The sequence below is a fragment of the Scyliorhinus canicula genome, chromosome 12 (assembly GCF_902713615.1).
Source record: "Scyliorhinus canicula chromosome 12, sScyCan1.1, whole genome shotgun sequence".
NCBI lineage: Eukaryota > Metazoa > Chordata > Chondrichthyes > Carcharhiniformes > Scyliorhinidae > Scyliorhinus > Scyliorhinus canicula.
Window position 1 is genome coordinate 155,779,187 of NC_052157.1, and position 26,564 is coordinate 155,805,750.

The 26,564-nt window shown below is 46.3% G+C and overlaps 1 protein-coding gene across 1 annotated transcript in view; it reads left to right on the top strand.

The window, feature by feature from the left end:
• The window catches only part of trim37 (tripartite motif containing 37), a 100,765-nt gene extending 77,240 nt beyond the window's left edge, over positions 1-23,525 (top strand). The window contains 5 exon segments of the mRNA XM_038813119.1: positions 542-647; positions 6,012-6,213; positions 7,925-8,074; positions 14,714-14,771; positions 20,563-23,525. Of these exon segments, the coding sequence (XP_038669047.1) occupies positions 542-647; positions 6,012-6,213; positions 7,925-8,074; positions 14,714-14,771; position 20,563 (517 nt within the window). The 3' untranslated portion in view covers positions 20,564-23,525.
• Positions 23,526-26,564: the final 3,039 nt, after the last annotated feature.

A 26,564-nucleotide genomic window follows, 5' to 3' on the forward strand; every position in this document is an offset into this window, starting at 1 on the left:
AGGAATTAATTTTAAAATCTTCTTCAGTACTGTCGGCCTAGATTATTTAAATCCTAGTCTGAAGCTTGAACTCTGCCCTTTTGACCCAGAGGGCAAAAATCCTACTAAGTGTGGCAAGCTAACACTCGAGTTCTGGGTACTTATGTCCCTTTTTCTGCTCCTTCCCATTTCGAGCCCCCTATTGTAAATAGATAGGTATTTGGTTTATAGTCTACAACATGACATGACATTTTGCCATCCAATAAAAAATATTTTCAAAAGTAGGTATTAGTAAAATAGTTGTTCAACAGTGGAAATAAAGATTAACGGCACTCGTGATATTGCTTTTCAGTTAATGCAGTAGTTGAATTTCGCTATCAAGAATTCAATTCCAAATGACACACCAATCAAGCTGAATACATACTATTCTTTATCTGATTGCCAATCATTAAAAATAATGGTTTTAAACAAATAGAGTTAACCAAAGTAGCATTTGAATGAAATTGCGTGGTCTTCAATTTGAAGACCCTTATTGACTGCTACTACTCTGTACTTGCCCCAGGTCAGTGGCCCCATGCTGTTTCATGATAACCAGAAACATTCCGATCGAGAATGCAGGAACATGTGCTTCGCCTCTTGGAAGGTACATCGGGCAGGGCCACAAGAAGGTAATTCTAGTTCTCTGAGCACTGGTTTAAGGTTGCATTGCTGGGGAAATAGCATGGAGCTGAGTACACCATTGGCTGTGTCTCTGGAGCTTATTAATGTTAAATGATGTGGAAGAAAGATGGTGTCGGTTGGCCACAGTGTATGTAATTTACTGTTTCATTCATTGCACAACCAATAGGGAACATATACTGGATAGTTCACTGCTAGTGAACATTTTCTCTGTGGCGTTGCTAAACTACTGTCTAACTCAAAAGCTGCTTTTTACACTTGCTTGCAAGCATGGCTATGCTAGGGTAATTGATTTCAAAGACACTTTGGTTTTGTTTTCTTGCATTTGCTGGATGTTAAGTGCCGTGGAATAGGTCGTTCTATTTGTAGAGGCACCACTTCAAAGCAACTTGGGTTATGCCTATTCCGTGGAGATCAGCTCCAAGTTGGATATCCAGCACTCAGGGGCATCGTCCATCAAAGCTGCCCTATGTCCAAGCTGTGACATGAGTCTAGCCTTCATACTGGTGATAGTGAATACACCATACATAGAATTACATTTTTTTTTGTTTCTGTTCGTCACCCTATGTGGGAGTTGCTGACTAGGCAACATTTATTGCCCATCTCTAATTGCCTTTGCTGCCTTGAACTGCTACAGTCTCATGTGGTTTAGGTACACCCACAGTGCTGTTAGGAAGAGACGTTAGAACATGCTGTTATCCGGCCCACTCAACATGCCTTATTGTTTATCCTCCATGTGAGCAGTGGCCCTAATTTTGTGCATTGCCCCTGTTCCCATATCCATTTTCTTTCAATCATCAGTCTTTGAATATTTGACATTGTCTCTGCTTGAAATCACTAATTCCAGTCTACAGCTTAGCCACCTCTTGAGACATAAAGGTTTCTCTTTCTCCTAAATCTGTTACATTTAATCCTGTCATTACTGGACTACTCTATCACCTGGAAACAAACCGATTCTATCATCTCTTCTTTCCTCAATTTTTAGAATCGAAGACTGGTTTCTGCTGGTTGGGCAATCTGGAACACGGGCACAGCCTCAGAATCAGGGACTGGCCACTTAGAAAGGGGATGAGGAGAAATTTCTTCACTAAAAAGAGGTGGCAATCTTGGGAATTCACTACCCAGAGAGCTGTGGATGCTCCATTATTGGGTTGGGAGGGACAAATTTTGAGTCTAGGGGAATTGATGCATAGAAGAGTGTACGAGACAGTAGAGTTGAAGTCCAAGATAAGTCTTAATCATATGAACGTCAGTAGGCTTGGCGGGCTGTATGCTCTACTCACCACCTAAGGCACAAAAACAAACCCCAACTTTTTCAAGTGTTCTCTTCATATTTGTAATGCTTTGTACCAGGTAGAACCCCAGTAAATCTGGCTTCTATCCTTCCCATTGCCTCAACCTTCTATAGTGTAGAGCTGAGCACAGATGTCCCACAGTGGCCTTCATAAGGTTTTATATCACTTCAGTATTAAATTGTGATTCATGTACCGTATGCCTTTATACCTTTTAAATGGCCTTCACCATTTGAGCGGTTACTTGAACGTCTTGTAAGCCTGAATCCCCGGATTCCTTTCTTCTGCATTACCTTCATTTAAAACTACAATGCTTGTTTTTTGTTTTACTAAAATGTTTCACCTCGCAAGCACTGACGTTAAATCCCATCAGCCCTTTTTTTATTACTGCAACCACTATTTGATCAAGATTTTTTTGCTGTTCCCTTTTTTCCTCTGTTATTTACTGTGTCTCCTATTTTAATATCATCTGTTAATTTTAACGTTAGTCTTGTGCCCAACATAGTTAACAGAAGCAATCCCAAAACGCAACCTTGTGGGTTACTGCTATGCATTATCAACCACCCTGAGTAACTGCCCTACTCCCTCTTTCCTTCTTTGTTAATATTGTACTTCAAACCGTCTCCAATAGTCTCCCCTGTTGTTTCTTGAGAAAGAGGTTTAATCTGAAAAAGGAGCAGGGGTAGACCATTCATCCCCTCAAGCTGTTCCACCATTTAACAAGATTATGGCTGACCTGATAGTAACCTGACATCTGTATCCCACCAACCCCCAATAACCTATCACCTATCATGCAATTGCTTATCAAAAATCTATCCACCTCTGCCGCAAAACTATTCAAAGACCCTGCTTTTACCACCTTTTCAGGAAGGGAATTTCAAAGACTCACGACCCTCTTAAGTGAATGAACTCTGCCTCATCTTGGTTCTAAATGGGCCGCGCCTTATTTTTAAACAGTGATCCCCTAATTCTAGCATGTCCCACAAGACAAAACATTCTCTCCACATCCACACTGTCAGTACCCCTCAGGACCTTCTATGTTTCAATCACATTGCCTCTTATCTTCTCAACTCCAGCTGAGCCTGTCCAACCTTTCTTCCTAAGACAACACAGCCATTCCAGGTATTAGTCTAGTAAACCTGCTCTGAACTGCTTACAATGCATTTACATCTTTCTTTTAAATAAGGTGACCAATATGTACACAGTTCCTCCAGATGTGGTCTCACTAATATCCTGTATAACTGAAGCATAACCTCCCTACTTTTGTATTCAATTCCCCTCACAATAAATGATATTCTATTAGCTCTCCTAATTACTTGCAAACTAGCTTTTGGATTCATGCACTAAGACACCAGAATAGCCCGCTAATACAGGCAAAACAGCATCCCTGCACATCAACCAACACCAATGCAAACGGAGATGCCGAGCAACAGCAACTATAGAGGCCGAAAGGAGATCAGAAATGGAGACAAAAAATGACATTCGGGCTGCGGTCAGGGTGGTGATCGCAGAAGTTCTGGCAACCATGCAGGTGGCCCTGGACAAGGCGCGGAGAGGTGACTGGAAGCCCAGGAGAGCACCTTAAAGGAGCTAGAAAAGGCTTCAACAGACCGAGCGACCGGATCGCCGCCCTGGAGAAGGAAATAATACGGTAGCATAGTGGTTAGCACTATGGCTTCAAAGCGCCAGGGTCCAAGGTTCAATTCCCGGCTTGGGTCACTGTCTGTGTGGAGTCTGCATATTCTTCCGGTGTCTGTGTGGGTTTCCTCCCGGGTTCTCCGGTTTCCTCCCACAAGTCCCGAAAGATGTGCTATTAGGTCATTTGGACATTCTGAATCTCCCTCTGTGTACCCGAACATGTGCCGTAATGGATAGTGGGCCTGCTGGAATGGATCGAAGGCAGGGTCACCATGGGCTATGTGGCCCAAATGCTGGGCAATCTGGTGGGAAGGGATTGCTTTCCCAACCCACCGGAAATAGAGCCCACTGGTCACTCCATCCAAAAGCCAAGAACAACCGAGGGCGATAATTGCTAAAATGCACCGGCATCAAGACTGAGAAAGAATATTGAGTTGGGCGAGACAGACAAAACTGTAACTGGGACGGTCACCTCCCTATCAGGACATTGGGGTGGACCTAGCCAAGCGATGGGCAGAGTTCAGCAGGCAAGAGTGGCGTAAAATTTGAGATGCTGTACCCGGCTACGCTCTGGGTCACATTCCAAGGCGGGAAGCACTTCTTCAGAGCCCCTGCGGATATGGACAAATTCGTCCTGGAGAAGGGCTGGAGAAACAGCAGCAGGGACAGCGATGAAAAGAGCACCAAAGAGACTTTTATTTATTAATTTAGTTAACCTTCTTGAAGGACACTTCGTGTGGGACTGCATTGCCTTGTTGTGAAGACTGGGAGATGCAACGGAGGAAGGAAAGAGCGAGGGCAGCAGAGCACAGGAAAGGATGAGGAGAACGGCAGGTAGGAAGAATAGACAGCAGGTGATGGGTGGATGCATAACCAACCCCGGGGGGGGGTGGGGGGGGGTCCACCACATCAGGATGGTCCCCCTGGAACATCAGGGGGCTTGACGGCCCAGTGAATTGATCCAGAGTCTTTGCCCACCTGAAAGTATGACGGCTGACATAAGTTTCCTCCAAGAAATGCATCTGAGGGAGATGGTCCGACTATGGGTAAGGATGGTCTGGTTGGGACAGCCCTACCATTCCTGCTACGGAACGAGGGCTGTGGGGTAGCCATATTGTTAAATAAAAGGACTATGGGCAGCACGGTGGCACAGTGGTTAGCATTGCTGCCTACGGCGCTGAGGACCCGGGTTCGAATCCCGGCCCTGGGTCACTGTCCGTGTGCAGTTTGCACATTCACCCTGTGTCTGCGTGGGTTTCGCCCCCACAACCCAAAGATGTGCAGGATAGGTAGATTGGCCACTCTAAATTGCCCCTTAATTGGAAAAAATAATTGGGTACTCTAAATTTTAATATAAATAAATAAATAAAAGGACTATATTTACTGTGACGAGCATGGTTACGGACTCAGGGGGTTTAATATGTCATGGTCAGCGGTGTCCTGGTGGATTTGTAAACCCCAACTGGGACGACAAGGAATTAATAAAGAAGACCATGGCGGGAATCCCCGTTGTCGACACACACCGACTAATCATGGAGGGGGCTTTGACTGTGTACAGGACCCATGGACAGACAGGTCGAACCCCAAAACAGGAAAAATCTCCAACATGGCAAAAGAATTTGGCTTATTCATGGAGCAAATGGGAGCAGTGATCCCCTGGCAGTTCACCCACCCAGTGGAGAAGGAGTTCTCCTTCTCCCAGATCCATACTGTAAATACACTTGACTTCTTTGAAGTGGGGAAATTGATGCTTCTAGGGCAGATTATTCCGCGATTGTAATCTTCGACCACTCGCCGCCTCACGTGGTTGTGAGGTTGGAAACAGGCTGCACTCAATGCCCATCATAGAGGTTGGACACGGCCCGCCTGGCCGATGAGGCTTTTTATTTTTGTGAAAAAATATCACAGGCCATAGACGAGAATATTACTAATAACCAGAATGGGCAGGTCTCATCCTCCACGTTCTGGGAGGTGCTGAAGGCTGTGATCAGGGGTGAAATCATGCCTACACGGCACGTAGAGATAGGGAAGAGAGGGTTGCAAGGCAACAGCTAGTCGGCTTATATGGGTAGCACGGTAGCATAGTGATTAGCACAGTTGCTTCACAGCTCCAGGGTCCTGGTTCTATTCCCGCTTGGGTTGCTGTCTGTGCGGAGTCTGCACGTTCTCCCCATGTCTGCGTGAGTTTCCTCCGGGTGCTCCAGTTTCCCTCCCACAGTCCAAAGACGTGCAGGTTAAGTGGATTGGCCATGCTAAATTGCCCTTGGTGTCCAAAAAGATTGGGTGAGGTTATTGTGTTATGGGGATAGAGTGATGGCGTGGGCTTAGGTAGTGTGCTCTTTGCAAGAGCTGGTGCAGACTCAATGGGCCGAATGGCCTCCTTCTGCACTGTAAATTCCATGATTCTATAACTCCATACTGGAGGTAGACTGGCGGTACTCCAAGGCCCTGACTGTAGAGCTCCTGGCGGAGAGGAAAAAGCTACAAATGGATTTTGATCTGCTTTCCCAAGGAAAGCAGTCCACCAACTCTGCCAGGCATGGGAGATCCTATACGAGCACAGAGACGAAGCTGCCTGCTGGCTCACCAGCTGAGAAAGCAGGCAGTCATGAGATAAATAGTCCAGGTCAGAGACAGCAGAGGCAAACTAGTAGCGGATCTGGATATTGTCAATGAGGCATTCAAGACCTTTGGGGGCAATACACCTCCCGAGTCGCCCCGCAGGAAATTTGGGAATGAGACAGTTCCTCGATGGACTGGACATGCCAGTTGTGGGGAAAGACAGAAAACGGGGGCTGGAAGCACAGCTAGAATTGGGAGAAGTCCTGAAGAATATTAACTCCAGGCAGGAAAGGCCCCGGGAGCAGACACTTGCGGAATATTTTCATGGACTTTTGGTGAGGGGCACCGTGCCTCCTACTCTAGCACAAGCCATAGTTATATAATGACGGTATGGGTTTAGTGGGGTTGATTGTGCTAGTCATGTATTGTACCTTTATGTATTTGTTGGTTAGTGGGAAATTATTTTGTAATGAAAAATGTTTGCAATAAAATATATATTTTTTTTAGTGTCCTCTTCACAGCTTTTCCTATCTATATTCATATCCGCAAATGTGACAACCATCCCATCTATTCCTTCGTACAAGTCATTTATATAATCGTAAACAGTTGGAGGTCCCAGCACTGATCCCTATTGCACACCACTTGTTACATCATACCAACCTGAAAAAGACCCACTTAATGCCTACTTGTTATCCAGCCAATCTTCTATCCATGCCAATACCCCTTATACCATGAACCTTTTGTCACCACAATAACATTTGATGTGACACTTTTATCATGGATGTCCACTGAATTTCCTACACCCACCATATCTGCCACCTCCTCCAATAACCATCAGATTTGAGAACCATATCATTTCTGAAATCCATCCTGACTGCTTTCAATTATTTATTATTTTATCTAGTTCTGACTTCATATTTAAAAATACCAACATTTTGCTGACAAATTGTATTAAACTAACTAGTAATTACGACTTACCTGCCTTTTTTAAAAATGGACTCCCCATTGGCTACCAGTCCGCTGGAGAGCATCCACTTTCGCTGCCAGATTACGCTGATATATTGCAACGTAACTGTCACATCAGATGGTGTTCTTTGTTCAAAGAAACCAGAATGCCATTGAATGCAGCTGGTAACCCTGGTTGGCATGCCTGACATTGCCCAGAGCACCTTGTGCATGCCAGGAGAATGCAGTCATTGTGGGAATGCCATCCTCTCGTGGACTGCAGTAGTTCAAGAAGTAGACCCACAACAAATGATAAATTCAACCTTGCCAATGCTGTCCGTATCACAAAAGCAATTTAAATTGTTATATCTTTCATTTCTCCTTGTCCTTAATTCAAATAGCAACAGGGTTCAACCACCTTGTTCCTGCCTAGACAGTGTTTTCTCTTTCAATATACACCCTGGGTACAGGCCATGGTCTCCCAAGACAGACTCCACAGTGACTGGGCGGCAAATTCCAAAATGTCCTTATCTCTATTATAATAATAGTGTTCTTGAACTTGAAGTGATGTACACTATGCAGTGTAACAATCATGATGTACAGTATGCAGTGTAACAATCATGATGTACAGTATGCAGTGTAACAATCATGTCAGATGGTCATATTTAGAGGCCTTCCTATCATGTGCAGGAGAGCTTTAATAAGTAATCTTGTATTTCTGCAAGTCACCTATGACCCAGCCCTGCTCCTGGTTTTACACAATGCTTGCTCTTGTACAGGTGGAAAGTGTCTGTCAGAATGTGCAACTTAACCTGGGGTTCTTTTCGCAGTTGCGGTGCTTCAGAAAAAGGTCCTGCACTTGCTGCCTGGTATGAGTAGCGACAGTGAAAGCGAATGTGAAACTGAGATTGAGGAGCAAGAAGGAAACGTGTCCATGGAGCATGTGACCGGTAACTTTGCTACTCAGAGTCCCGGAGAAGGTATGAACCTAGATCTTCATTCCTGGCGGGTGTTGTCAGTATTTTTGTTTCTTAAAAAAAAATGTAAACATTAATGTTATTGGAAGATTTGCATACAAATTTAGAAGGAAGCTGGATTAATGCTGAACTAAAATCACAATGTTGTAAGTGCATAGTAGAGCAGTTAGTAAAAAGAAACAACAGCAGGCATTTTGGATGTGTGCCGATTTGTTGGCATTGCTCCTGATGTAGGATACAAACCTAAAAGCTCTGATAAACCGCAACAGCCAGGTAACATTTTTAAAAATTCTTTTCATCGGATGTGGGCGTCTGAATTTAAATTCCACCAGCTGTTGTGGTGGGATTTGAACCTGTGACCCCAGAGCATTAGCCTGGCCCCTAAGTTACTAACTCGGTGACCTTGCCACCAGGCCACCATCACCCCATAACTTGGCCCTATTTGCACTACCCTTCTTGCTCATTACTTTGTCCTGTTTGAATTTTTTGTGTTCTTGGCGTTTCGGAAAATATTGTTCTTGTGGTGTTTGCCTCATTGGATTAATCCTAAATTACAATACAGATCCAAACGAAATAAATCATGAGAACATTGCTTTAAATTCTTATGTGGTCCATGAGTTTGGACATCCTTGCATTAGACCAGAATGGATTGACTTTCACATTCTCACCCCTCATACTAACATTCATTCCATGCATTTATTAAGGGAAGCACAGTAGCACAAGTGGATAGCACTGTGACTTCACAGCGCCAGGGTCCCAGGTTCGATTCCCCACTGAGTCATTGTCTGTGCGGAATCTGCACGTTCCCCCTGTGTCTGCGTGGGTTTCCTCCGGGTGCTCCGGCTTCCTCCCACAGTCCAAAGACGTGCAGGTTAGGTGGATTGGCCATGCTAAATTTGCCTTTGTGGCCAAAAGGGTTGGGAGGGCTTATTGGGTTATGGGGATAGGGTGGGAAGTGAGGGCTTAAGTGGGTCGGTGCAGACTCGATGGGCTGAATGGCCTCCTTCTGCACTGTATGTTCTATGTTCAGGCTTAGTAGTACTGTTTTATCAATCCACTGGGTTGTTTTGGACAATGTTCCTTTGGTCCATTTTTAACCTCCGTTGTCTTTCCTAGCCACATTTCCTGAAACCTTTAACCCCATTTGTGAACATTTAGCCAGGTTCACAAATTTCACGGATGCTTTTACAATATCCCGAGTACCAGTGGCATTGCTCATCTTCAGAGTTTCCTGGCTGCTTTACCCAGCGAAACTGTAGAGTTGTGGAGGTCCACCATTTGATCTTGGGTCATACTGTATGAAATTATTTCAGTAAGGGAGGGATAGGCTGCTGATAGGGGTTCTACCAGTTGCTCTTGATATTCTAGACTCTGTTTCATGCTCCAGGGTATTGATTCACTGGTCCCTGTTTTGGAAGTATGAATGAATATTTGGCCATGGCAGGATTGGGCTCACTTTGAAATGCACTCAAATAGCTTGGTGATATTCATCGTGAAGTTTCACAAATGATTAACAGCCACTTGGACAAAGTTAAAATGACACTTAGTAAACCCTAAGCACTTAACAGCTTCATGGGTTGAAAAGAGGTGATGGAACCATCAATTCACTAGACACGTGCTTTAAGATATGAACAGTGGTTTAATCTACTTACTACAGAGCCAGCCTGTTACCCGTTGAACTCTCGATGAACTGGCAGGCTGGCTCTGGACAAGGGTATTTATACAGCGGTCCAGGGGGAGGAGTCGTGGGCGGAGCCAAGGGTGGAGCCATGTACAAACTCCTGAGCATTCCCAGAGCTACTCCCCCTAGTGGTCGGATAACGCTACTGCGCTTACAATGGTATTGGTAAATACAGTGTGGATTACTAAGTTACATTCACCCCCTGCAAAAAATCAAGTCCGGCGGGGGTGGTGGTCTACAAAGTAAGTCTGCCCGGTGGTCGAACTGTCCGCTGTGATCTGCGGAACACCGGGGTTGCAGCCTCTTGCGGTGGCTGGATGGGTGTTGTGTGCTGGGGTACGATGGCAGACTCCAGGGAGGGTTGTGTCCGAGCTTCATACTCTTCTGGTTCGATCAGGGACTGGGGGCGCTGGGGGCTGGCTGGCGCGTGTGCACGGAACTGGTGGAGCAAGCTCGTGGGCTCGGGAGCGCGAGGGGGCAGCAGCATGGGGTGTAGGGTGAGGGGCCCTTCTGTGGGGGTAGAGGGAGCGCTGGATCCGGCGGGTGCCAGATCCCGGAGGGATACAGTGTCCTGACGGCCGTCAGGGAACTCGACGAATGCGTACTGGGGGTTGGAGTGGAGCAGGCGCACCTTCTCAACAAGGGGGTCGGTTTTGTGTGCCCTGACGTGTTTCCTCAGGAGTACCGGGCCCGGTGTCCTCAGCCATGCCGGAAGTGAGGCCCCCGTGGTAGTGCCCCTGGAAAAAATGAAGAGCCTCTCGTGAGGGGTCTGATTGGTTGCTGTGCACAAGAGGGACCTAATAGCGTGGAGCGTGTCTGGGAGGACCTCCTGCCACTGGGAGACTTGGAGCTTTCTCGACTGGAGGTTCAGTAGGACGGTCTTCCAGACCGTTGCGTTCTCCCTCTCCACCTGCCCGTTCCCCCTGGGGTTGTAGCTGGTAGTCCTGCTCGAGGCAATGCCCTTGTCGAGCAGGTACTGACGCAGCTCGTCGCTCATGAAGGACGAACCCCGGTCGCTGTGCACGTAACTGGGGAAACCAAACGGGGTGAAGATGCTATGCAGGGCCCTAATGACTGTGTGGGAGGTCATGTCGGGGCACGGGATAGCAAATGGGAAACGGGAGAACTCATCTACGACGTTTAGAAAGTAAACGTTCTTGTTAGTTGAGGGGAGTGGCCCTTTGAAATCAATCGCGAGGCGTTCAAAGGGCCTAGAAGCCTTGACCAGGTGGGCCCTGTCTGGTCTATAGAAGTGCGGTTTGCACTCCGCACAGATCGGGCAGTCCCTGGTGACCGCTTTTAGCTCCTCGTTGGAGAAAGGCAGGTTTCGGGCTCTGATGTAGTGGGCGAGCCGGGTGACCCCCGGGTGGCAGAGGTCATTGTGGATGACTTTCAGTCGGTCAATCTGCACGCTGGCGCATGTCCCGCGGGATAGGGCATCCGGAGGCTCGATGAGCTTCCCGGGTCAATACTTAATATCGTAGCTATAGGTGGAGAGTTCGATCCTCCACCAAAGAATTTTATCATTTTTTATTTTGCCCCTTTGCGAGTTATCAAACATAAAGGCAACCGATCTTTGGTCAGTGATGAGGGCGAACCTCCTACCTGCGAGGTAGTGCCTCCAGTAACGAATAGCCTTCACAATGTCTTGTGCTTCTTTCTCGGCTGAGGAGTGTCGGAGTTCTGAAGCGGAGAGGGTACGGGAGAAAAATGCGACTGGTCTCCCTGCCTGATTTAGAGTGGCTGCTAGAGCTACCTCTGAGGCGTCACTCTCAACCTGGAATGGAGTGGATTCATCCACCGCCCACATGGCCGCTTTGGCGATGTCCTCCTTGATGCAGTTGAAGGCCTGGCGTGCCTCAGCTGACAGGGGAAATCGTGTGGCCTTAAAGAGTGGGCGGGCTTTGTCCGCATATTGAGGGACCCACTGGGCGTAGTAGGAGAAGAAGCCCAAGCACCGTTTGAGGGCCTTGGGGCAATGGGGGAGGGGGAGTTCTAAGAGGGGGCGCATACGGTCCGGGTCTGGGCCCAGGACTCCGTTTTCCACGACGTAGCCGAGGATGGCCAGTCTGTTTGTGCGGAAAATGCATTTCTCTTTGTTGTAGGTGATGTTTAATTTCTGTGCCGTCTGGAGAAAACGGTGGAGGTTGGCATCGTGGTCCTGCTGGTCATAGCCGCAGATGGTGACATTGTCCAAGTACGGAAACGTGGCCCGCAGCCAGTACTGGTCCACCATTCGGTCCATTGCTCGTTGGAACACCGAGACCCCATTAGTGACGCAGAGAAAATGGAAGAGGCGGCCATCGGCCTCGAATGCTGTGTAGTGGCGGTCCTCCGGGCGGATTGGGAGCTGGTGGTATGCAGACTTCAGATCCACCGTGGAAAAGAGCCGATACTGGCCGATCTGATTTACCATGTCTGCAATCCTGGGGAGGGGATACGCGTCGAGGAGCGTAAATCTATTTATGGTCTGACTATAGTCGACAACCATGCAGAATTTTTCCCCGGTCTTAACGACCACCACCTGAGCTCTCCAGGGACTATTGCTGGCCTCTATAATCCCCTCACTGAGAAGCCTTCGGACCTCTGATCTGATAAATACCCTATCCTGCAGGCTGTATCACCTGCTACGAGTGGCTGCAGGTTTACAGTCCTTTGTGAGATTAGCGAAGAGAGGAGGGGGGGGGAGATTTGCTGCGTAGCGAGGCTGCAGATAGTGAGTGGGGGCAAGGGCCTGCCGAAGCTGAGGGTGAGGCTCTTGAGGTTACACTGAAAATCTTGGCCTAATAAGAGTGGCGCGCAGAGGTCGGGCAAAACGTAGAGTTGAAACTTTGAGTAGCTAGCGCCTCGGATTGTGAGTGTCGCGGCGGTGCGCCCCTGGATCTGGACAGAATGGGAGCCTGAAGCGAGCGAGATAGTTTGCCGCACGGGGAAAACGGGGAGCGAACAGTGTCTTACCAGGTCTGGGTGTATGAAGCTCTCAGTGCTCCCAGAGTCGAAAAGGCATGGCGTGTTGTACCCGTTGATTTGGACCTCTGCCATCGAATTTCGCAGATGCTTCGGGCGTGATTGATCCGGGGTGACTGCGCCGAGTTGCGGGCCACGTGACGAGCGCCCGGGGAGTTCGTACTCTTCCGATGAGTTGTCCGAGCGTGGAGATGCAGGTCGGGCCCGTGGATCGCACATGGCGGGCGGCGAGGAAGATGGCGTCCAAGATGACGGCCCCCATGAGTCGCACGTGGCCGGCCGCGTGGTGGAGGTTTGCCAAGATGGCGGCCCTCATGGCTCGCACGTGGCGGTCGGGGCATAGGCCGCAGCGTTTCGAGCCCTGCGGGTGTGGGGAGCAATTACTTCGTGCCGCTGGGGAGTTGGAAGCTGGGGCCCTTTTTGCGAGGCGCACTCTCGTGTAGTGGCCTTTCCGCCCGCAGCTGCTGCAGGTCGCGTTGCGGGCCGGGCAGTGCTGCTGCGGGTGCTTATTCTGGCCGCAGAAATGGCAGTCTGGAGCAGCATAGTGGCTGGCTGGGGCAGCATGGTGGCTGGATGGCCGCGTGGCACAGGCCTGGGGGAGTCGCTGGTCGGGGGCCCATGATTGGGTCGCGGGGTCCGCGGGGAACGAGGTGAGACTGCGGAAGGAGACCTCCATCGTGGTAGCAATTTCTGCAGTTGTTTCTAAGTCTTGGGCCCCCTTTTCCAGCAGTCGTTGGCGCACATAATTAGACCTGAGGCCCGCTACAAAAACATCGCGTACAGCAAGTTCTCTATGTTCAGCTGCGGTAACCGCTTGATAGTTACTATCATTTGATAGATTATTGAGCTCTCTTAAAAATTCGGCGATGATTCTGTAGGCTGCTGGCGGAGAGTCATGAATACATGGCGTGCGTAAACTTTGTTAATGGGCATTACATACATCTTATCGAGTATCGCTAGAGCTGCAGTATATGAACTGGCCGAGTTTAGTTGCGTAGAGATTCTGTGGCTCACCCTCGCGTGCAGTAGACTTAACTTCTGTTCCTCTGTTGTTTCGGCTGTGCTCGCTTCTGCCAGGTAGGCCTTAAAGTACCGCAGCCAGTGGGAGAAGATTTATTTTGCCTCTGCATCCTGTGGGTCGAGTTCCAGGCGTCCAGGCTTGAGGGCTGATTCCATGATCGATCCTGACTGTTCTTAAGTAGATTAAATTGATGGAACCATCAATTCACTAGACACGTGCTTTAAGATATGAACAGTAGTTTTAATCTACTTACTACAGAGCCAGCCTGTTACCCGTTGAACTCTCGATGAACTGGCAGGCTGGCTCTGGACAAGGGTATTTGTACAGTGGTCCAGCGGGAGGAGTCGTGGGCGGAGCCAAGGGTGGAGCCCTGTACAAACTCCTGAGCATTCCCAGAGCTACTCCCCCTAGTGGTCGGATAACGCTACTGCGCTTACAATGGTACTGGTAAATACAGTGTGAATTACTAAATTACATTCACCACAGGAGGAAAATAAAAATTGTGATGGTGAGGCAACAAAAGGCGGGTTATATTAAATGTCTGCACGAGTGCATTGGGCTACTGTGTACCAGGCTGTTTATCAGGCAGAATAGTATGAGGGAGAATCCAAGTTGGCCTTCCCTACTCCAGTTGGGAGCAGCTGCCATTAAGAGCTATAGCCAGCCTGAAACAGCGAGGACTGAGTAAGAAAGGGAATTTAATCCTGGTGATTTCCGCATTTCTGTGTAAATGTGGGAATGTAAGGGTTAACATCTTCACTACTACCGGTTGAGTAACAAGAATCTTTGGCAGTGACCTTGGATCGCTCCCCAAGGGATGTGCCTCCAACCAGTCAATTTAACAGCTGTGTAAACTTAAACCACAGGAGAATTTTTGACCCACTTCCCTCATTGCCAGCTTGATAAATGATGAATTTGTTGTCTACAAAGGAGGAAGATCAAAATCTATTACAGTTTATGTTTCATTTTTAAGCAGGTGATTTGGGCAATGCCCGAAGCCTCCATTTTATCAATGGAGAGACAAAAGAATGGTAAGTGAACAGAAGCTTTCTGGCTTCATTTTGAGCTCATTCATATAACAGAACCAATCGAATCCAATATACTGGAGAAAGAACTTGCTTTCATATTATGTCATGATGTTTTAAAGATTTCAGTAGGATCCCCCTGCCCCAAACACATCTTGCAAACTCCTCCCAGCCATCTAACCTCCAGTGTAGTATTTGACCATCATTCACCATGATACTTCTCCTCCGTCACCCCACACCACCTTTGATGCCCTTGTCTGCAGTAAAACCTGTACTCTTTCACTCTGGCCGTTCCACTTGGTAAGGTCCCATTTTTGTATCCTTAAGTTTAAGGAACACTTAATTGAACATTTAACTGATGATCGGACTTCCAGCCCGATTTGACTGGACCATCCAAATACTATTGGGTCCTACACTTGAACTACCAAAACTGCCCACGACTCCCATTCCTGGAATGCAAAGGTTACTCCCTTTTCCCCCACTATCAATAGTCTTAACCTCTCTCACCTGAATTTTCATCTCCAGCAACCAGAGCAAGGAGCCCATGGGCTTCTTTCTCACTATGATTGATACCAGAGGTTCCGCTATATCCTTCCTTTCCCCTTTTTGCTAAAACGGTGGCCACGCCACCCTGCCCCATCATGCAGGGTGATATGAGTCCCTTTCTGATTTTCTGTGCCATTGTCTACACTGGAGTGCTTCATGGACTGCAGTAAAATGTGATGGCTGGAGTTTGGTGACTTGAGGGAATTTAAGGGTTAAATGAAGGGTTCATGTGACAGGTGGAGTTTGGTGACTGAGGGAATTTAAGGGTTAAATGAAGGGTTAATTTCTATCTGAAGTCTAGTCTTTAATTTAGCAATAAGTAAAAGTTGCTCTTTGGGTTGGAAGGTGAGTTTTAGTTTTAAAACGAGGCTGATTTCAGGCTGTGCTGCAATTAATTAGTTCATTAGATAACTGGCTTAAACAGGTTTCCAAAGGCTAGATTCAGTGAATATAAAGGTAGGCATTCTTAAAGTGCAGCTTTAACGCCCGGAAACTACAAGCCAGTTAGCTTAACATCTATCGTAGGGAAGTTGCGGCAATCTATTATTAAGGAGGTTATAGCAGGATACTTAGAACATCTAAATGCAATCGGGCAGAGTCAACATGGTTTTGTGAAAGAGAAATCATGTTTGACTAATTTGCTGGCGTTGGAGGAAGTAACAAGTGATGTGGATAAAGGGAAACCTGTAGATGTATTGTGCTTGGATTTCCAGAAGACATTTGACAAGGTGCCACGTCAAAGGTTACCACGCAAAATAAGAGCTCATAGTATAGGTAGTAATGCTTTAGCATGGATAGAGGATTGGTTAGCTAACATGAGACAGATTATTATTCATTTATGGGATGTAGGCATCGCTGGCTAGGCTATCATTACCCATCTCTAATTGCCCTTGAGAAGGTGGTAGTGAGCTGCCTTCTTGAATTGCTACAATCCAAATGGGGTAAGTCCAAATGGTGTAAGCACCCCTAAGTGCTGTTGGGGAGGAAGTTCCAAGATTTTGACCCCGTGACAGTGAATGAATCAAAATATTGTTCCAAATCAGAATGGTGTGTGGCTTAGAAGGGAACTTTCACGTGGTGGGGCTCCCATGCATCTGCAGCCCATGTCCTTCTGGATGGTAGCGATTGTGGGTTTGGAAGGTGCTGTCAAAGGTTGGAAGATGCAATTAAAGGAACCTTGGTGAGTTCCTGCAATGAATCTTGTCGATATTACAAAATACTGTAACTGTTATTGATGGAGGGAGTGAATATTTGTGGATGAGGTGCCAATCAAGTGGGCTACTTTGTCCTTGATGGTGTCGAACGTCTTATGTTGTTGGAGCTGCACTCATCCAGGCAAGTGGAGAGTATTCCATCATACTTCTGACTTGTGCCTTGCAGATGGCGAGCAGGTTTTGGGGAGTCAGGAGGTGAGATACTCACTGTAGGATTCCTACCCTCTAACCTGCCCTCGTAGCCACATTAGTTATGGGGCTCGTCCAGCTCAGTTTCTGGTCAATGGTAACCCCAGGATGTTGACATTGGAAGATTCAGCGATGATGATGCCATTGAATGTCATGGGGCAATGATTAGATCCCCTCTTTTTGGAGATGGTCATTGCCTGGCACTTGTGTGGCACGAATGTAACTTGCCACTTGTCAGCCCAAGCCTGCATATTGTCCACATCTTGCTGCATTTGGACATGGACTGTTTCAGTATCTGAGGAGTCACAAAATGGTGCTGAACATTGGTAAGTTATCAGCAAACAGCCCTCCTTCTGTCCTTATGATGGAAGGAAGGTTTTTGAAGCAGCTCAAGATGGTTGTGTCTAGGACAGGAGGTATAAATGTTTAATTTTTGTATCAGTAAAATATGATGAGTGGAGTGCCACAGGGATCACTGTTGGAGGTCCCAAATATTGACAATCTACACTGATGATGTGGATGAATGGCTGCTAACTTTGTTAATGTCACAAAGGGAGGCAAGCAAATTTTGAAGAGGGCATAAGTAGCCAGCAATGGGATGTTAAGGTTAAGTGAATGAGCAAAACTTTAAAGGGTGAAGTATAAAGTGGGAAAATGTGAATTTGTTCACTATGGCAGGAAGAATAGAAAAGCAGGGTACTGCTGAAATGGAAAGAGATTGCTGAACCTGGGGTACTGCTGAAATGGAAAGAGATTGCTGAACCTGGGGTACTGCTGAAATGGAAAGAGATTGCTGAACCTGGGGTACTGCTGAAATGGAAAGTGATTGCTGAACCTAGGGTACTGCTGAAATGGAAAGAGATTGCTGAACCTGGGGTACTGCTGAAATGGAAAGAGATTGCTGAACCTGGGGTACTGCTGAAATGGAAAGAGATTGCTGAACCTGGGGTACTGCTGAAATGGAAAGAGATTGCTGAACCTGGGGTACTGCTGAAATGGAAAGAGATTGCTGAACCTGGGGTACTGCTGAAATGGAAAGAGATTGCTGAACCTGGGCGTACTGCTGAAATGGGAAGAGATTGCTGAACCTGGGCGTACTGCTGAAATGGAAAGTGATTGCTGAACCTGGGGTACTGCTGAAATGGAAAGTGATTGCTGAACCTGGGGGTACTGAAGGATCTGGGCGTTCCCGGTACATGAATTGCAGAAAGTTAATATACATGTACAGCAAGTGATTAAATGTTTTTATATTTACACGGGGAATGGAAGTATAAAAGTACAGGCAGTCCTCGGTCTTCCGTGTTCCGTGTCATAAGTTTGTACCGATTTCCCATCAAAGAACAATGTTAAAAATGGGGGGTTGTCTCTGTCAGCAGGGCTGACAAACTGCGACCTCATTTCCTGAGAGTTTTGGCCTGACTCATTTACACCTCTGCCAGAACCCCCCCCCCCCCCCCCCCCCCCCCCCCCAGAGTATAGCCAACGTGGTTTTGGTTCTATCGTGGCTAGCACCTTCCAGTGCAGTAAAGCCCCCAAGATTGGCACATGCAAAATTATTTGCCAAAAGCCAATTCCTGGACTATAGCTCAGCCAGATAGCGTGCTGCCAGCGGACCACAACTACAGATGTACAGGGTGTTGGTGAGGTCACACCTGGGATAGTGTGTACAGTTTAGTCTCCTTATTGAAGAAAGGACATTGCATTAGAAGCAGTTCAGAGAAGCTTCACTTGACTGATTCCTGGGATGGGAAAAGTTTGGACAAGTTGGGTCTGTATCGGTTTAGAAGAATGAGAGGTGATCCGGTTGAAGTATATAAAATCCTGAGGGGACTGACGGGGTGGATACTGGTTTAGCACGTGGGCTAAACAGCTGGCTTTTAATGTAGAACAAGGCCAGCAGCGCGGGTTCAATTCCTGTACCAGCCTCCCTGAAAAGGCACCGGAATGTGGCGACCAGGGGCTTATCACAGTAACTTCATTGAAGTCACACAATAACATTATTATTATTATTACTGAGAGCATGTTTCCCTTTGTGGGAGAAACTGGAACAAGGGGGCGCAGTTGAAAAATAAGGGGTTTCCCTTTAAAACGGCGATGAGGAGCAATTTCTTTTTCTGAGGATTGAGTGTGTCTGCAACTGTTTTATAGGAGGGTCTTCCCTGGAGGGGAGGGAGGGGGGTCTTCCCCGGAAGGGAGGGAGGGGGGGTCTTCCCGGGGGGGGGGGGGGGGGGGGGGGGGGGAGGAGAGAGAGAGTCTTACTCCGGAGGGAGAAGGGATTTTCCCCCGGAGGGAGGGGTGGGGGTGATTTTCCCCAGAGGGCGCTGGAGACAGTCATTGAAGACAGCAATGGATTGACTCCCTTGTTAGTGAAGAATCTAAGGTTATTGGGATTAGGTGGGAATGTGGAGTTGAGGCCACAATCTGATTAACCATGAATTTACTGAATGGTAGAGCAGTCTCAAGGCGCTGAAATGCCTACCCTGCTACTAATTCATATGTACTGAAAGTCACAAATGACACTATCCTGGCTTCTCATTCTCATTCTCTCTGGAATCTTTTACACCGTGGATCACACCATCCTCCACAAACCACACTCCATCTTCAGCCCAGTGGGACTGCTCATGCAATGCTTTCGTTCTCTCCAGAATTTACATTGTTCTGCTGATCTCCACCTTTTACATTTAAAACTCTGCTACTCATATCTTCATTCACAGCAAGTTCCCAAATTCCACTCTTACCTGTTCAGTCGCAGCCAGTGAATGTTCTACAATGTCTTCTCTTCTCACCTCCTTTACCTCTAGAGTCCTCCAAGGATCTACCCTTTGCCCTGTCCATGTCTCATCTGCGTGCTGCCCCTTGACAGCTTCATTCAAAAGCACAGCAGGCTGTCCATGTGCAGCCAGCCCCATTATAGTTCTTTTTATTGGTTCATGGGACGTGGGTGCCGCTGGCTCTGCCAGCATTTATTGCCCATCCCTAATTGTCCAGAGGGGGCAGTTAAGAGTCGACCACATTGCTGTGGGTCTAGAGTCACGTGTAGGCCTGACCAGGTAAGGACGGCAGATTTCCTTCCCTAAATCCCCAGATGGGTTTTGGTTTCATGGTCATCATTAGACTTTTAATTCCAGCAATTGAATTCAAATTTCACCGTCTGCAGTGGCAGGATTCAAACCTAGGTCGCCGGAGCATTTCCCTGGGTTTCTGGTTTACTAATCCAGTGACAATATGGCTACGTCACTGTCTGCCTCTCACTAGGCCTTGCTCTCCTGGCCAGCCTCCCATTTTCCATCCTCCACAGATTTTGAGTTAATTTAAAGTTCTGGTGCCCGCATCCTAACTCTCACCGTGTTCTGTTCATCTGTTGTCCTTTGCTTGCTGCCCTGCATTGGCTCCTGGCCGAGCCATGCCTCTGTTTTAAAGTTTCCATCCTTGTTTTTGAATCTCTCCATGGTCTCTGCTGCTGTATCTTCTTGTGCGTGTAAACCTGGACTGTTATCTGGCAAAAATGTATTTCCGTCTAAATTATGTTGAATATTGAGGTTTAATAAAGTGCGCAATGGGGATTTGAGATATCTGCTGGTAATAGTTAATTGTGCTGAATATTGGATCTCCAATGTTGCCATTCAGTTTGGGGGAATAGTAATTTGTGATGAGTGCTTTTTGTAATGGTGTTTGAATATCTCTGAGCACAGAGTTGGGAACTGCAGGACAAGACCAGATACTCCTCTGCAGAAGGGAGACACTGAATTACTACAGATACGTCTGGTTGGAGGACTGTAATGATAGAGCCACTTCAGCTGGATGGAGGGAAATCTGAACAATTTACCACTGATTCTTTTTCTCCACAGATCATGTGGGACTTGGAAGAAATAAAATCATCCGTGAAAGCATAGAAGAGAATTGCTGAAGGAATTTGTCCATCTTTTAATAAGTAGGATAAAGGAAGTAACCTGTTCCATCCCATGTGATGCTAATGCTTGTCTGTAGCTCATGCTCTACACCGGCTGTATGTTGATGCAGCAAGATACCAGTAAACTTTTGCACTGTTGGATTTTTATTTTCTTCTGTCATCAATGGATCAGAGTTAGTCTCACAGCCGTTCCGGTGCACAGTCCAAATCTATGTCTGTGTCTGAATGTTCCCTTCTAAGATGACGGGGGCTGCAATTGAGCATCCATCCTACCACAGCAAGCCTTTCACAAAACAGCCCTTCCAGTTTTTCAGGATTGGGGCCACATCATCTGAACAAATCCACCCGCTCCAAAAACGGTTCAACAATAAATGACGAGTGTGCTTGCAATAATCCAGGTGAGTATGATCACCCAAGTTCAGTGGGAGAGGACGAGTTCACCTAATTGAAGCCACTTTCCAAACTCGACACCAGCTGGCCGCTTGTATGTTAAATACCACTTAAACTGTAAACTCATTTGGGAGCAGCTCAGCAGATGAATCTCGATGTTAACATTGTGAACATTGGGTTATTGGTGTTCCCACTGCCATGGGTTCTCACGTGATTGATCGGAGAGCTGCCCGTTCTGAGTATTCTATCATGAGCAAGTCTGAACACCTTTCTCAAGAAATCTGCTTGCTATTATTTGTAAAATGTCTGTTTGTCCCACTCTTGGTAGGATATGGTTTCTTTGTAGGTAGGTGGATGTGGGTAGGTTTTTTTTTATATATATAAGACAATATTCCTTTCTGCCCCTAACTCTCATTATTTGGACAGGACTGCAGGCAGCCAACATTATGCAAGACCTCAACAAGCCTTACTTATGTGTAGTGATCTGGCCAGAATAGCTGAAACTGGGATGTTGCCATGGGGGTTGGGTGCATTTCCCTAAACCCGGAGTGCCCCAGTGTGCCTCCTGGGAGTGTCTTTCATGTGGGCCCCAGATCATATGGGACCATGCTGTTGGTTTAGAGATTTTAAAATATCCTTTCTACGTGGACTAAATGACTAATCAACCCAATTAATAATCAGTCAGTGGGTATTAGAAAACGACTCTACTTCATGCATGCTGTGACTCAAAGACAACATTAGGTTCATAATGTGAAGGGCTATATCTCCCTGTCCCTCGTGCAGTGGACATGGAATGGTTGGTTAGCTAAATACTACTTTGCTCATGCTAGTAAATATGAATTGTGCATGTCTAGGCTTTATTCTTGGTCTTTTAACCAAACATGTATTTTAGCAAAATTACTTGAACACTGTAGTCCTATTGTGCTTGAATACTGTTGGGTGCCTATGTTCGAACAGACCATACTTAACTGCTAACCCATTGATCCCTCTGCATAGCTAAGTCACACTAACTGATTTTAGTGAACAGCAGTTACTGGTTGTCCTTATCATTGATGTGGATATGGTCATAGAATTGTGGCCCTAATGCATGGTGCTAGTGTATTTCTGAGCAAAAATCCTCCTACACTTTGGCACTGCTGTACCCCTGGGTCAGATTGCTCCACATCTCCTTGCCAGGTGGGTAGGGTTAATGTAGGAGCAATGAACTCCAGGTGTCTTTAAAGCGAAAACTTTAGTATACTGTATCAAAGTTGGGAATACCTTACAGTTGTACTCCCAGATTACATCGGATTGTCAGTTATGGATTTCTAGGTTCAGAATGGAGTTAAGATTCCTACAAAATGATTTCACATTAATTTCCGCCAAGTGCTATGTTATTTATTTATTCTATCCCCTGCTTTGGAGCGGCTAATCTGTATGACCCACGAATGTACACTTCTTGTCAAATGCTTTCCTTGCATCAAGCTTGACAGGCAATCATTTTTGTCGTTTTCCTTTTTGTTATGTAGATGTACCTCTGTGCAAACCACTGTCTTCCTCTGGGAATTCTCCAGAGACTTGTAGTTACGTTTTCAAAGCTGCTGGTTATAGAGCTGGTGCATTTCCGATGGGAGAAATCTTTACATAAACTGAGGTGTTGTGCATGTTTTGGATGTCTCCCCAACCCCACCTCCCACAATCTTATCTTGATAACCGCACTTAAGAATTGTGTTATCGATTTTGGTTTTTTTTTTCTTGAAGAGTTAGAAATGTAGTGGATTTTTTTCTCTTTCCCCCAATGTCGTAGTTTTTAAATGTACTAAAGTGAAGCATTCCATATTGCTGAAAGTGAGTAACGGTTTCTGAAAAAGCGAGTATTTCTAGCCTGTTCTATCTGGGTCAGGCAGCATGTGAGAACAAAAGACTTGAGGCAATGCTTGACCAATTCTTATTGCTGTTCACTGGCCTGCCTGGGTATAGGTTGACGTTTTATTTTAAAATGGGTTTCCAGTGTTCACAATTTTTCTCATTTGAGTGGTTGATGACTGATGTGATTTGTCCTGGATGCAGTGTCTCTTCTGTAATTCTGCCACTCTTTCTCCCCCACCCCCTGTCAAAAAGAAAAATCTGTATTACGCTTTAACTCTGTCCATCAGTTTTTTAAAACACATTTTGGGGTCGTAGTTTCTGTAAACTTCTTCAGTGCTGCGCTTTTGAGGGAGCTTCCCATTGAGGGAGCTTCCCATTGAGGGAGCTTACAATTTGAGCAACAACTCCTTTGTAAATCATTGCTGGCAGTTTAACCCATGTCGGAGGAAACTGATTACCAATGTACAGCCTGAACTCTTGTTTCTGTGCTGCATGGCCACATCCTGTCTGAATGTGATGTACCTGTACTGTGAAGTACTGTTTAGAAAGCTGTGGTTTATTTGTAATGTGTATTCAATGTTTGCTTTTTAAATATTGTCTCCATTGTGTTTACATGATCACATTTCTGCACTTTTTTTTGTTAATAAAATTGAAAGATGTTGATGTTTGTCCTGGGATTTCTTTCTCTGAATAGATATGAGTGGACGTTTTAGCACCATGGAGTTTAGAGCATCTTCAGAGATACAAAAAAAAGATTTTGACAGATGATTTTACAATCTGCAAAAATAAAGATAGGACAATTTGCATTCATTTACTGCCTTGTCACTTGAGTACTTCTCAAAGCAGCTGACAATGCATCTTGAGTGCATTTGTAAATTAACCAGCAATGAAGTAAGCGAGCAGTGTCATTCATGGCAGGAATGTTGACTGAGGCAAGGCTTTGGAACACGACTCCAATTTTTAACATCCACCTGAGCAAGCAGGCAGGCGGAAGTTAAATGCTTTCTCTGTAAGGTGGCACTGTTAACAATACAGACTTGCTCTGAGCAGTTGAACAAGCACAACTAATAAAAAAACCTCATGTGAGGCTGCAAGATGTAGGCAAATTTGGTAGCAGGCACAGTGGAACGGGCAGTCAGCTACTTGGTCAAGCTTCTAGAAGCTTTGGTCTGTGATATACCAATTTGAGAAATGTGTATGTGTTGGTCCACAAGTAGTCTTAATTGCCAGGAGTCTTTAATTCATTGATGCTCAAGCTCCTGGTTTACAGATGCACTCACCAACCTACATAAATGAGTTGTTAAAGGACTGAGGTAATTTGTCTTAACATTGATCTTTAATGGAGAGGGACTAAAGCCATTTCCCTCTCCAATCCAAAAGTTGTAGTACTGTGGACCACTACTGTCAGAGTTTACACTTGTATTACCACGTGGTTACCGCCCCATAGTTTTATTTTCTCTCTCCTTCCATTTTGGACAGTGTCTGGGTTTCCCTTTTGTACTGTGCCAGTGAAAAGATGTGGTTGGCTTGAAACCATCTGTACTCCAGTGTGGTTGCGAGAGCAGATTATCCATCAAAGCTCCTGACAAATGGGAAGAGGCGGGTTGAAAACCTGAAGGTCAAATACCACATACAGTGGCTACGTGAACAGATCGGAGGCTAGGAATCCTGTCCACACTCTACAAGTCAGGAGTGTGATGGAATATTCTCCACTTGCTTGGACGAGTGCAGCTCCAACGCCATCCAGGAAAAAGCATCCCGCTTGATTGGCACCCCTTTCACAAATCGCACTGTGGCAGCAGTGTGAACCATCTACAAGATACCCTGCAGAACTTCACCTTAGACGGCTTCACCCACGACCATTCCTGTCTAAAAGGACAAGGGCAGCAGATTCATGGGAGCACCACCACCTAGATGTCCTCCCAAGTCGCTTCGCATCCTGACTTGGAAATATATAACAGTTCCTTCACTGTTGCGGAGTCAAAATCCTGGAATTCCATGACTAAAAGCACTATGGGTGTACCTACACCACATGGACTGCAGTGGTTCAAGAAGGCAGATCACTACCACCTTCTTGAGGGCAATTCGGGGTGGGTAATACATAGAACATATAGTGCAGAAGGAGGCCATTCGGCCCATTGAGTCTGCACCGACCCACTTAAGCCCTCACTTACACCCTATCCCTGTAACCCAATCGCCCCTCCTAACCTTTTTTTTTGGGGGCATTAAGGGCAATTTATCATGGCCAATCCACCTAACCTGCACATCTTTGGACTGTGGGAGAAAGCCGGAGCACCCAGAGGAAACCCACGTAGACACTGGGAGAACGTGCAGACTCCACACAAACAGTGACCCAGCGGGGAATCTAATCTGGGACCCTGGTGCTGTGAAGTCACAGTGCTATCCGTTTGTGCTACCGTACAGCCCACCAAATAAATGCTGTCCTAGCCCACATCCCATAATTGAACATCCATTCATTTTTTAATTTGTTATATAGAAAGGCTGACAATGAGTGAGTTAATGGCATTGGCCCTTAATTATTGTGAAAATCATAATGATGGGGAAAAAAAAGAGCAACCACAATGATGTCTCATTCTTGCTGGCTTTAAATGGTTCCTCAAATTGAGATTTCTTTCCTTGTTTCCTTTTTCTCGCTCTCTCTTCAATCTCCCTTCCCTCTCTTTATTTCACATTCTATATCAGATTTGACTCTGCTTCACCCTGTCTTTCATAGCCCGATCATTAATTCTCATTGGTTAATGAGGTAGACTCAGTCTTATTTGCCAAGTTTGGCTCTTGTTACCCATGACCATAAGATGTAGGAGCAAAATTAGTTCACTCGACCCATTGTATCTGCTCCCCCATTCAATCATGGCTGATATTTTTCTCATCCCCATTCTCCTATCTTCCCATAACCCCGATCCCCTTATTAATCAAGAAACCATCTATCTCTGTCTTGCAGACACTCGGTGGCTTGGCCTCCATAGCCTTTTGCAGCAATGCGTTCCACTGGTTCACCACCCTCTGGCTGAAGAAATTCCCCCGCATCTCTCTCTTTTAAAGGATCGTCCCTTCAGTCTGAGGCCAGCTCATACTTGCAAAAGTTGCCAAATGTTTTTCCAAGCCTCCGATGGAGGGGAGAGAATCTCGAGGGCAAGTTGGGATAGATAATAAAATGCTGGTCTAACCAGCAGTACCCACCTCCTGTGATGGAATTATCAGCATAGGCAGTGTGTGAGATACCCTATTCTAGCAAATAATCATTAACCTTGTGTGGCAGCACTAAAAATCTGAATTGAAAACCAGCCTCAATAATGGTGCGTCAAGCAGCATGCTCATCTAGATTTTTCTTTTTAATTGGTTAAACTTTGAGCAGATACTTTTCACCTCTCAAAACCATAGCTCCAAATAAAATCAGATGCTTAGTCCTCCTTTAAGGGTATAATGTATTTCTACAGGGTAACTTTTTCTGAGATTTCTGTTAATTAGGGATACAAGGCCAAAGGTATAGGGAGTTGGGTCACAAATCAGCCATGATTTCATGTCACCTGACTTGTAGCCCCTCCTGTTTCTACTACCCTACCTCCCTTACGGAGACGTAGGCTGCCAAATATGTGACGAAAGTAATCCAAATCTGGGATCCGTGTTCTGCCCTGATGATAGCAGTGGGGTGGTCACTAACAGCTGTCCTGAGTTGAAGGG